The 12,926-nt window shown below is 30.8% G+C and overlaps 2 protein-coding genes across 2 annotated transcripts in view; both read right to left on the bottom strand.

Annotated features, from left to right (window-relative positions):
* Kua (Plasmanylethanolamine desaturase Kua) overlaps positions 1–12,926 on the bottom strand; it is a 320,306-nt gene that overhangs the window by 116,449 nt on the left and 190,931 nt on the right. The window lies entirely within an intron of this gene.
* On the bottom strand, positions 3,592–5,720 carry LOC140439807 (uncharacterized). Its single transcript, XM_072529957.1, has 2 exons — positions 5,183–5,720; positions 3,592–5,145 (listed from the first exon to the last, which is right to left on the bottom strand). The coding sequence occupies exon 2, from the start codon at positions 5,123–5,125 to the stop codon at positions 3,749–3,751; it is 1,377 nt and encodes a 458-aa protein (XP_072386058.1). The 5' UTR covers positions 5,126–5,145; positions 5,183–5,720; the 3' UTR covers positions 3,592–3,748.

Below are 12,926 nucleotides of genomic sequence, written 5' to 3' on the forward strand. Positions count from 1 at the left end.
GACGCATCTAAAAGTTCAAAGGGTACTGGTTGTGCCTTTTATATTCCAGATAAATTTATAGAAGAAATGTTTAAGCTGCCCACAAATTTCTCTATTTTTAGTGCCGAGGCTGCGGCCATATATGGCCGCATATATATATATATATATATATATATATATATATATATATATATATATATATATATATATATATATATATATATCTATATTTATATATATATATATCCATACATTTTTTTTAATTAAAAAATGCTTATTTGAAATTAATAAATATACACAAAAAATACAATTGATGTGGATCAAAGCACATTCACGACTTACATATAATAAACACCTAGACCAGTTTGTCCAATATCAAATCTTCATAATTCATATCCGAAATTGGACAGTATAATTTTATCACCCAGCAGACCGAATGAATCTATTTGTTATTAAATACACACACGTAGTTAATTAGGTTACATACACATTTGGTCAATTATAAATAATAATTTGGACATCAGTCAAAAGTACTGACAAAGTTAAACAATTTACATAAATTAAATACACATATCACGCTAGGTACGCGAAAAATATTGACCCAAATAGAATTTATATAAAACTAATATCTCTTGACTAGAGAAGCATTCAATCAATATTCACTCAACGAACATATAGTCTTCAACGATCAACTTCATCAGTCTCTACTCAAAGTAATCCCGGGTCTACACCCATAGTGTACGTCTCAACAATAAACTCTGCTACTATTATTTGGTGTTTCCATTACAACAGAACGAACATCTTCACTGAGCCAACGAAGGGATTTGTTCACAGTTAGCAAAAATTCCATCATTCATGGAACACTAACCAACTATCAGCCTTGCATTATAGATGCTTTTGCTTGTTCAAGAACTGAACAAATGAACAACTGGATAGCACACTGGGAAAAGTACTGTTGTATTTCAACAACACAATATAGTTTGATACAACCAAATATTCAAAAAAAACCTCGGTATAAGAATTTCATCCTCCCTCGCAAATATATAACTACCATCAGTCGACTTACATTTGGCCATGAATGTTATCCTGCACATTTATTTAAAATAAATATATTAGATTCCGATATTTGTCAAGAGTGTCAGATTAAAAGTGACTTAAACCACATATTTTTTGAATATCAAAAGTATAAACAACCCACCAACAACCTAATTAAAAGAATGATGGGCAAGAACATTTCACTTCCTGTTAATATTCTCTTTCTACTTTCAGTTAATGAAAAGAAAATGTTTGACTGCTTGATAACCTTTTTGTCTGATAGTAAAGTATCCCCGAAATTAGATTTGTAACCTATGTTTAGAAAAAAAATTAATAAAAAAAATTAAAAAAAAAAGATTAAAAAAAGGAATATAAAAAAATACTTAAAAAATAGATCTAAAAAAAAATAAATAAAAAAAAGGAATATAAAAAATATATTAAAAAAAAAAGTAAACATATAGTAAAACAATCACTAAGAGGATCTAAAACCTCCGAGGTGTTGAATCGGGTTTATGTCCTAACGTAGTGAAAAAAAATATATATTACCATAGTTGTATTTATTAACATAACCATGTAGGTAGATATTTTTATTTGTAAGATGTATACACTATGTATTTCACATGACGTCTGTCAATAACTAAATTATAATAAAGGTATAATATAGTATTTATTAACATAGTATGTACATTAGCTAAGTACGAAATAATTATATTATTATTATATTAATCATGTTTCACTAATTCTTTAAATATTTATATGCATATTTAAATTCGATAATAAAGATCATGCTGATTGCGACTGGCTGAATGACAATTGTCCAAGCTAAGAGAAAAAAATTACGAAAAGAAGGAATTTTATCATTGCTTTTAAATATTTCTATATTAGGCAATTTATTCTTGTTATATCATCTCTTTTTGGAAAAGTATGTAGTATTTACTCAAAGATTTTATATTTAATATTCATTTTTAACCAGAAAATAATTAAACGTTTTAACTAAATATTTAAAATTTACCTTGTCTAACAAAATAAATAAAGTGTCTTTTGGCGACAGATGGCATACTTTAGATTGAAGGAGGCCTATCATATGCATTCAAGCATCAAAACCATACTTTTAAATTATTATTTGTAGCCAGGACAGATGGAATCGAAGCCATTTATCGAGATTTTCATACATCTCACAACCTCATCTCAATTTAATTCGTTAACTTCCGCTATGATTTGTCAAGACTGGGAACGATTTTCGAAATTTTACCCACCTGCGCTGAGAGCAGACCGAGAAAGTATTCGTTAAGAAAGAAATAGATGAACGCCGGGACTCTATCTGATTTTGAAAAGTACTTTACTAGAGCTTTCTTCTCTGACTAAGATAATTTCCGGTAACTTTACTGCGCATCAAGTAGGAGTGCCGATTACAGGATTTTCAAAGTCGTTCGTAGGTTTTGACAAACTGTACTCATTCGTCTCACTCTCGATCATCTCTTTATTATTTCAATAAAATTATCTCTAGTTTCGTACGTGCCACAAAGCACCCTAAGGTAACTAATCAAGGTCCTAATGTATCTTGTGTTCTGGTTTTCAACCTGTATATAAATGTCTGTCTTTTTAGCTAAAAGGCCTTAAGAACTTTACTGGTTAGTTAAATAACATTTCATAATTTATGTGTAGACTGCTTGATTTCACCTCATTTCGTCGCTCATTTCTTCGCATAAATGTAGGGTTTGCAAATAACTGCTTCACACTTTTCTTCATTTTAACGAACCATCAAATAAATCTTATTTATTATGACGGTTCTTATTTATTTATTTGACGGTTCAAAGAAATGAGATTTATATATTTGAAGGGCTGAGTGGATGAAGGAGGTATGTAACAAAAAGTAAGTTTTGAGATATTTGACCCCAAAGTTTTCATTGTAGAACTTTTTTGTAGTTATTGGTTTTCAAATGCTTAAATAATCATACTGTTCTCATGAGTGGTGAAATTAATATGGAAGTTGAGAAAATGTTTAAATATCTGCTAACCAGACAAAAAAAAAGATGTTGTGTACATACCTCGTTCTTCCACAAATATTTTGTATATTTCATCTTTGTCTAAAGGATAAAACAGGTTATATGCATACAATTGAAAATACTGTTGTGTAGATATTCAAAATAATATTTATTTTTAATACGTATACATATTTTAATAACACCAAGGATATCGAAAATTGTCACCCCTTTTAAGTTTATTCATTATTTTCACGCAAAATAAGCTCATAGAACCACCTGTGTTGTTCTGGAACGAAGGGAAGTTTATCAATTTTCTCTTTTGATAGTGCACCGGTTTTCCTGAAAAGTCTTGGAATGTCAAAATCTTCGGAAAGTGTGGAGGGCTTTTTCAAATTTTTAAAAATATTGACTTTTTTAAAAGGAGTACCATAATCGAAACTCTCCTTGAAGAGGTAGGACCCATAGGTATCTACACGGATCCATTTAATGCCATCACGGAAATATACTTTTTCATTTAGAACATCTTTTTTTCTATTCATCAGTTGCATTTTATTTAGAAGGTTCTCGGTGTCTTTGAAATCGGGTCATATCAATAACCATATTATTCTTTTTATTGGCAGATGCAATAATTTCACGGTATTGTTGTGGAGTACAAATAGTTTGATGTTTCCTTAATCTTTTTTCAATTCGGCCAAAATCCCGGTCTGAATCCAAGTAGGAATGACCTACTTCAGGAAACTTATGGTCGATTATTTGGAATATTCCTTTTGTATAAGATACTCATAAACACACACAATTAGGAAATTTTTGTTCTGCCCTGCACACGAATCTGTCCAAATAATTAAATGATTTTTTTGTTTAAGTGCCAGCTCAACTTCAATGGTTCTTAAAAGACAACTAGCGATCTCACTACTACCCCTGCATGCTTGGTCTTCAGTCCATGTACAAAAAATGGTTTTATCAACTTCTTTAGTTATAATATGTATGCCTAAATTATAGAACCACATTTGGCGGAGGTAAAATGCTTTAGAAGTACTGAGTCTAGGCAACGGCATCGTTTGTTGGAGGTCGAATGTCATATATGCAACACCATCTGAATTTTTGGCTAGTTCCCTGTCGATATTCTGAGCCTCAAACGCTGCTTTATAATTTTCAATATGTTCCTCATTTGCAGCACCAGAATCGCAAGTGCTGCAAGTGTCACTTTTCGGGTGTCCAAACGATAAGTTGAATTCATTGTTAAAAATATTGCGGTACGTGCATTCTTTAACTTTAAATCGATTTTGGACTTTGTCTGCATTACATGTATCAATATAAAGTTTATGCATAATAGGAAGCGATAAAAGCGGAGACAGATATTTCTTATGGATATTGCAGTTTCTTGAATAATGACATAATTCTGAAGGGAAACTTGAAATATGCTGGATTATATAAGCTACAACATCATCTTGAATTTTATTGGGTCTATTTGAGCGTTTTCCTCTTTTGTCTGGTAGAGGAGCAGCTAAACCCATCTTAATTTGCTTTTGGATTAAGTCAACCTTCTTCATGCTAATGTTGTATAACGAAACAAAAGCTCGTTTACATGTAATAGTTTGTTTTGCCCCGTATGTTACGTTATATTGGAATGAGGCGGTCTTGTGTTTTAAAGCTCCAGTTCTTTGTTGGTATGTGGGGATTATTTTGATACTATTATACAGAAAAGAGTTTTTAGCATTTATATCCAGTTTGTACCACGATGATAAAATTTTTTTCCTGTCTTCAATTGTAAATACCTGAGAACACTGTCGGCGACACTTTTCGGGGCATAAATTAGTACCTTTGACGATATTCTTAGCAGGTTTCAACTCACCTTTATAATTTTTGTAGGCCTCTCCTCTTTGCCTGCAGAGTATAGCATTTCGTTTCTTCCATTCATCAACATTTCGTTGCCTTTTTCTACTTACTTTTATTTTTGGTTGGAAATGTTTCTTTTTGCGATGTACTGTAGACAATATATGCTCTTTTTCATTTTGTCCATCAATATTTTCATTAGATTTTGCCTGACTTACTAGTATGTTATTATCCTCCATTAGTATATCATTCTCTTCTTCCATCGGTTCATTATTACTCTGTGCATCTACCATCTCATTATCAATCTCGTTGTCTGATGATGAGTTGATGTAATCTTCCGGATCTGGCACGTATTCATCACTAGAGTTGTCCCCGAATAAGGTATCGCAACTTGAATCGTAGTTATTGTCTTCTCCATCATCTGAAAAACAAAAGGTATAGTCAATTTACTGAAGTAGTTATAAGGCCCTTAATCTACCCTTAGCACATTATAAGTCGTGTCTTGCTATGACAAATTACATAATAATCATAACAAAACAGTTGACCAAGTCATGACATAAAACTTTTGCCAAATTTGTTAATTTCCATATTCATAATAATAACAGTTGGAAATATTTTGTTAGATTTTTTAATTTTAATTAATGTCAGTTTTTACATAAGGAAAACTGTAGTATTACTTGTAATTTCGAATATCTGTTTGATTAAAAAAACAAAAGATATTAAACTATACATTTGAAGTCAGAGCAGAACTGTTTACCTCCAAGTTAACACTTGGACACATTGTGAAAGTATATGGCACTTTCCCTATAACAATAAAAAATAGGTACCATTGAATATAACAAAATATTCCTACGTGAATTTCATATTTTATAAAAAAGATACTTACATTCTTCTGTAGAATAGTCACTACTTGTTGATGAAATTGGCATTTGTAGGTTAGAATTCTCATTTTTCATGGTTTGTATTATATTTTTGTCAATACTCTCGCTGGCAGTTAAAATATTATCATTTAAAGCTAACTGTAACATTATCTTTCCCCTTGAAGTCATTTCAATTATCAATGTGAGCAATATTACTTAACACAACTTAAATTCGCAAAACACGTGTTAATCACAACAATCGTTTTTGTCAAATGGTGAACAGCTCATTCACAGCTAGCTGTTACGTGCATGAAGGCGGTATGTTACAGAACTTGATCAGGACACTAGTGGAAGAAGGAGGTATGTGCTATTTATGTTTCATACCTCCTTCATCCACTACAAATATAAGTAGTTGTTGATACATACCTCCTTCTGGACATTAGTATTTCTCTTAATATGGCTCTTAGAGTGCTACTGTTAGTTCCACAAAACATATTAACACATACCTCCTTCATCTACGAGAATAACTAGATTTTTGTAAAAATGTTACATACCTCCTTCATCCACTCAACCCTTCATTTATATAATAAATAGTCAACCGCTTCTTCATTGACCAACATCAAGTTAGAACCTCAAGGTTGCATTAGAGACGTCTTAAACAGCTTATTCTAGTTTGTTCCGACTTCTCCAATGAATTCTAATCTTTCTACACAACCATGTTTAACGTCCTCGTCTGTTTTTTTTCACATGTTTGATACATATCAAAGATGTCTTCAGCAATTTTCATAAAACTCTTATCCTGCTGGATACAGACTCTATAGCCAATTTTAATTCGGACAGTTGTGTTCGACGTTTAGGGCTTTCTCGTAATAAAGTATTAATCCCTCATATGGATATGCAACACTCAAGGTACCAGATTATGTCGCATTAAACCGTGTGATAGAGACTGTCCGATCTCCTCGTTGGACGCGATTATTGTAAACGATCTCACTCATACTGGTGATCTGAAACTAACAGATCACACATTTTCTCAACCAGGTCCTAATAGACATACTCGTAGACGTTCAGACGGTTGTTCTTTTCTTGAAATCTGGCCGAATTCTTGGCGAACTAAATCAACCTGGGGCATTAGTAACCATTTTCGGTTATATTATACAAGGACGAGTCTCTACGGGTCTTTCAAATTTTACGTCACATCCGTTACGTTTATGGATATTAACCTAAATCTTTATCTACAAAAGTTTTGGTAAGTCGTAGACATATCTAAACCTGTTATACTAAAGTTCTAAGTCATTAATTTTCCGAGAGTCTAAAGGCAGATTTTTTGTTACTCTACCAATTCGACAACCCAATCCGCTGTATTAATTTTCATTCATTTTCAATCATAAATATATCGGTTTCTTCATCAAATCATTAAAAGTAACGATTTGTCTCAGTTCTATACAATCTTACACTACTACTGACGTTTTCGTCTCATACCTATGAGGTAATAACCCGTTTTATATCTTATACGATACACATTAAAGAATAAGGTTCAAGTTCAAGAACAACATATGCGTGCGTTTTGTGTAGCTTTATTTATTTTTTCAAGCTCTTTTTTTAAATCTTTGTGATCAATAAATGAAATAGATTTTTAATCTGCCTACATTCTGGTACTTTTAGGAAAATAAAATATATGCGACGTTGTACCTAATTAGTGATTTGAGAGTTTTTAAAATCGTAGTTTTTATGATGAGGCCCATATTTTTTTGAAGAATTAGTAAAAAAAAACAAAATTTACTAACATAATTCACATATAATTCACACGTTAAATGCATATAACAATATGCATTTAACGTGTTTGTAACGAAATAAAGTACATAGTCAATTAAGCAATATTTTGAATGAGAAAGGAATTCTTCAAGGCGACAGATATCACAAGCCTGTGTATCCAAAAGCCTATTACTTCTTACACAGTGACACTAGTTTTGACTTTTTAATCTGTTATATTTCTACTCTAGTTAAAAAACTACCGGATATTTCAAATACTTTTTTTTATGTCCTTACCATGTCTGAATCTGAGAGAAAAATATTTACTGACTCCTTGGTTTTACAATTTACATGTTAACTGTTCATCACTAGGTACTAGAGCTTTGTACTCTCTTGACTATAGAGATGATTAATATTTTCTGATTGACACGAACAGTGTATTACTAATTTTATTATTACTGCGTTTAATTAATACTTTGTTCGGTCTTTGTTGCTTGTTTTCATGGGAGTACCATTGAAATCTACTTTCAGAAATTAATTTTGGCGCGAATATAGCAAGATTATACGATCCTTATCATTACAGACAACTCCAAGAGCTCTTGTCAGACGATCCACTTTTTAGAGTGGATTTGTGTGAAACATTGCAAGAAAGTACAGTCCTCAATTCAAAATTTTTAAAATACATTCTTTTTACGGACGAGGCCACCTTTACACGACCAGTTACGTTTACAACTCATACAGTAACTCTCATAATGCACACTTCTGGTGTGATGAGAATCCACGAGTCAAAAGGCTATCACTATTTTTATTATTATATATTACCAACACTCACTTAAAGTTAATGTTTGGGTGTCAATTTTAGGTAACAAATTTATAGGTTATCATATTCTACCTGAAAATTTAAATGGTGATACGTACCTTGATTTTTTACACTTATTCGAGTTATTAGAAGATTTAACGCTAAGCGAGCGAAGATCTTTATTTTTTATGCACGATGGAGGTCCACTGTACTTTGAGAGAAGGTGTCGTGAGATTTCTCGGTCATGAGATTTTAATTTTTTGGACTACAAGTTTGGTCATATGTTAAGGGAAAAGTCTATGCAACAAGGGGAAATTCAGGTCAAGAATTGGAAGACAGAATTTAACGTCACTATAATGATATAGGTGATCCTCAACCGTTTAGAAGATTAATGATTCTCTTCGTATTACCACTAAAGAAAAAATTACTCCCAAAATATATGGAAAAATAAATATCGAGACCTCAGAAAACGAAACAACTCGACGGGTATATCAAAGACGATTAAAAGAAAAATTTGAAGAAAACGGCATATTAGAAGAAAATGGAGTAGATCAAAGGTCAGAAACAACAAAAAAGAACATAATAAGCGCTGCTCAAGAAGCATGGGAACACGCAAGCTAAATGTAAATGGCGAAAGGAAGATCAAACAATGGTTCACCAACGACATTAAAACTTTAGCCTATGAAAAACGAAAAGCGTATATCCACTATCAAAGTAATAAGACACCCACAAATTAACAGCAGTACGTAACCACACCCAACACAACCAATAATATCAAATCGCAAATAAGAAATCTAAAAAAGGATTACTGGTCTAAATTCACAAAAGAAATGGAACGTGATTTATACGGTGCATTTAACGAAAAGTGTGGAAGATGCTAAAGCGAAGGAAAAAAGCTATTACGAGTTTAAACGAAAACGAGTGTAACAACATAAACAGTATACGGGTAGAACGATGTAAGAAGTATGTAGAACAGCTTTACAAGGACAAACATAGAGAGATCGATGAAGAAGATCGAGAGGCAGAAGACGAGCTGGTAACAATAACGGAAAAAGAGGTGATAAAGAATATAGGAAGATTAAAAAACCGAAAAGCTTCAAGTCCGGATACGATTACGAATGAACTACTAAAATATGGACGAAGAGCATTAAAAGAAAATATTACGAAACTATTACAAAAGATCCTTGAAATGAAATACATACCAAAGGAATGGAAATCAAGTATAATGATCCCTACATATAAAAAAGGGGACAAAACTGGCCTATCTAACTATCGAACTATTACGTTGCTTGATATCAGCTTGAAATTATTGACTAAGAAACTTGCTAACAAAATGATTAAAAAGTATCAAATATGCGAAAAACAACGAAGGTTTCAGTGTAACAGATCAACTGTCGATGCCATATTCATAAGGCAAATAGGAGAGAAAGCAGTAGAATTTAATACACCTGCATTCATGTGTTTTATCGACCTCATTGAAGCCTTCGATTGTATTAGACTACTTGATTACCACTGACTTGATGATAGTCAAGAGATGATGATCGCTATAACACAGATATTAAAGGATATATTAACTCCGAACACAAAACAAGAATAAAAATAGGAACCGAACTAACATCAACATTCAATCAGGTATAAGACAGGGTGATAGCTTGAGATAGTTCTTATTTAACTTGAGAGTGGACAAACTAATAGAAGTAAAAAAGTCAGGAACAGGGTACAAATGGGCAACAGAGCAATACAGATTTCCATGCTATGTAGATGATGCATTGATAATCTCAAATAATGAAGATGACCTACAAAGAATGTTCCACGCTTTGGAAGCTGACGCAGAAAAGTTTAACCTGAAAATATCAGCACTAAAAAAAAGATCCTTTGTTATTGCTAGGGAGCCAGTGAGATGAAAAATTATAATAAACGAAGAAATAATAGAACAAGTATCGAAATTCAATTATCTGGGAACGCAAATATCGTATTATGGAAACATCTCCGAAAGAATCCGCATACAAGCTAATACAGAGTACAGAGTACGTGTCAGGATGTCTGCGAGACGTGATATGAAGAAATAAGAACATGAGAATAGAAGAAAAAATACGCATATATAAGGCTTGTGTACGAGCTATATTAACCTATGCTATAGAAACAAGAGCAGAAACAACAATTACAAAGAAAATCTAAAGAACAACAGAGATGAAAACACAGAGGCCGATAGCACGTAAAACTTTAAGGGACAGACTCCGTAATACACAAATTAGAGACGTGTTTAAAGTACATGACATCATCAGATGTGAAAGCCAAATAAGTAAGAATGGAACGAACACATTAACATAATGGGAAGAGAGAGATTTGCCCGAATAGTGAGAAATGGAAAACCAGAAGGTAAAAAATCACAAGGCAGACACCCTAAAAGATGAAGAGATGGCTGGCAGTCAACATCACAAATACTGCTAAATCAGATCGGAAACTACAGGCCTTAAGGCCTAGCATACGAAGAAGAAGATACTCCTTTCACTCAGCTTTAGAATTGACAGATTCATTGTTGGAAACATACAACACGAAAATGACTAACTCTCACTATTAATAACCCAAATAACTTTACTATTGCAGACTTCTTTTAATGAATAGTGGGTTTATTAATTTTGATTATAATATTTCCATTTGTAAATACTAATATACGACTATAAAATTAAAAAAAAAACTATTATAAGTCCCGTTGTTTTAATTGATTCAGTTTTATTTTGTTAATAAACTGCATGCGAATACATTTTATTTTTAAGTTACAATTAATATTCGCTATGAACACAGGTCCTTGTTTGTATAGTAATTTCTAACCACTTCTAGTCGTTCACAATTTAACTAATGTAGGAAAAAGATAATGGACTCTGAGATAGAAAAAAAATTAGAAGCCTTTGAAATGTATATATATATATATATATATATATATATATATATATATATATATATATATATAATATCAACATTTTATTAAAGCAATTTGGCTTAAATCGTAATATTTTAAAGTGTAGAATCTACTGTTTCTTTTTGTACAATTACTTAAGGACCACCCTGTATATATATATATATATATATATACATATATATATATATATATATATATATATATATATATATATATATATATATATATAAAATAAAGTTTTATTTTGAGGTTGCAGTCATTAATAGGGCAGGAAAGTAAAACTCTTTGTTCTTTAATCAAGCTTTCGCAAAATTTATTTGCTTCTTCAGGATATGCTAAAATATGGTATCAGTAAATACAACGAAATTAGAACTAAATAGCATTGTATAAAACTAGTGAAAAAACTTACAACATGAGGTTAATCCATTAAATTTTCAAATTTGCAAAACATTAAAACTTAACTTATTTTAAAAATTATACAGTTATGTAAGTACAATATTCCAATTTAATTTAATTTTGTAAAAATTCATTTTGATATTGATTGTTTGATTTATGTCAGAAAGACACTCGTTTCTGTTTATTATATTTTTTGTTGTTGATAACAATCAAGAGCTAGTTATATACATATTACATAACGTGTCAGTCAATAATACCTAACTACTTTATATATATATATATATATATATATAAAGTAGTTAGGTATTATTGACTGACACGTTATGTAATATGTATATAACTAGCTCTTGATTGTTATCAACAACAAAAAATATAATAAACAGAAACGAGTGTCTTTCTGACATAAATCAAACAATCAATATCAAAATGAATTTTTACAAAATTAAATTAAATTGGAATATTGTACTTACATAACTGTATAATTTTTAAAATAAGTTAAGTTTTAATGTTTTGCAAATTTGAAAATTTAATGGATTAACCTCATGTTGTAAGTTTTTTCACTAGTTTTATACAATGCTATTTAGTTCTAATTTCGTTGTATTTACTGATACCATATTTTAGCATATCCTGAAGAAGCAAATAAATTTTGCGAAAGCTTGATTAAAGAACAAAGAGTTTTACTTTCCTGCCCTATTAATGACTGCAACCTCAAAATAAAACTTTATTTTATATATATATATATATATATATATATATATATATATATATATATATATATATGTATATATATATATATATATATATATATATATATACAGGGTGGTCCTTAAGTAATTGTACAAAAAGAAACAGTAGATTCTACACTTTAAAATATTACGATTTAAGCCAAATTGCTTTAATAAAATGTTGATATTAAGAAAGATACAGGGTGTTAAAGTGCAAATTTAAAATTGTAGTTTTCGCTATAACTTTCATGTTTGTAAACATTTATGCATAAAAATTTACAACTGTGTACTTTTCAATATGAGAAATTATAATTTGATGCAATCTTTGATGTAGCTGATAGATGGCGCCACATATGCCACATATGCGGCATAAATTTGCACTTAATTTTTTTGCTCTTTGAGTTATCTGTATTTGTGACAAAGAATATTAAAGATACATTATTTTAAAAAAAGAAAAGTATAGCTGTTAATAACTTCAAAACTCAACAGTTTTCGAGATAAACGCATTTTACAAATCAACTGCATAATTCTGATTTAAGGCAATTACTCCAGGAAAAGAAGGAAAAATAGACAAAAACATTAATAAATCTAAATTTTGGTATAAAATACCTTTAAATAAAGTTAATAGTTAACGAAATATTAAAT

Source organism: Diabrotica undecimpunctata, chromosome 1 (assembly GCF_040954645.1).
Source record: "Diabrotica undecimpunctata isolate CICGRU chromosome 1, icDiaUnde3, whole genome shotgun sequence".
NCBI classification, from domain to species: Eukaryota; Metazoa; Arthropoda; class Insecta; order Coleoptera; family Chrysomelidae; genus Diabrotica; species Diabrotica undecimpunctata.

What these genes read in the sequence shown, in the direction of transcription:
- LOC140439807 (XM_072529957.1), bottom strand. Translation starts at nt 5,125, where the DNA reads ATGGTAGATGCACAGAGTAATAATGAACCGATGGAAGAAGAGAATGAT.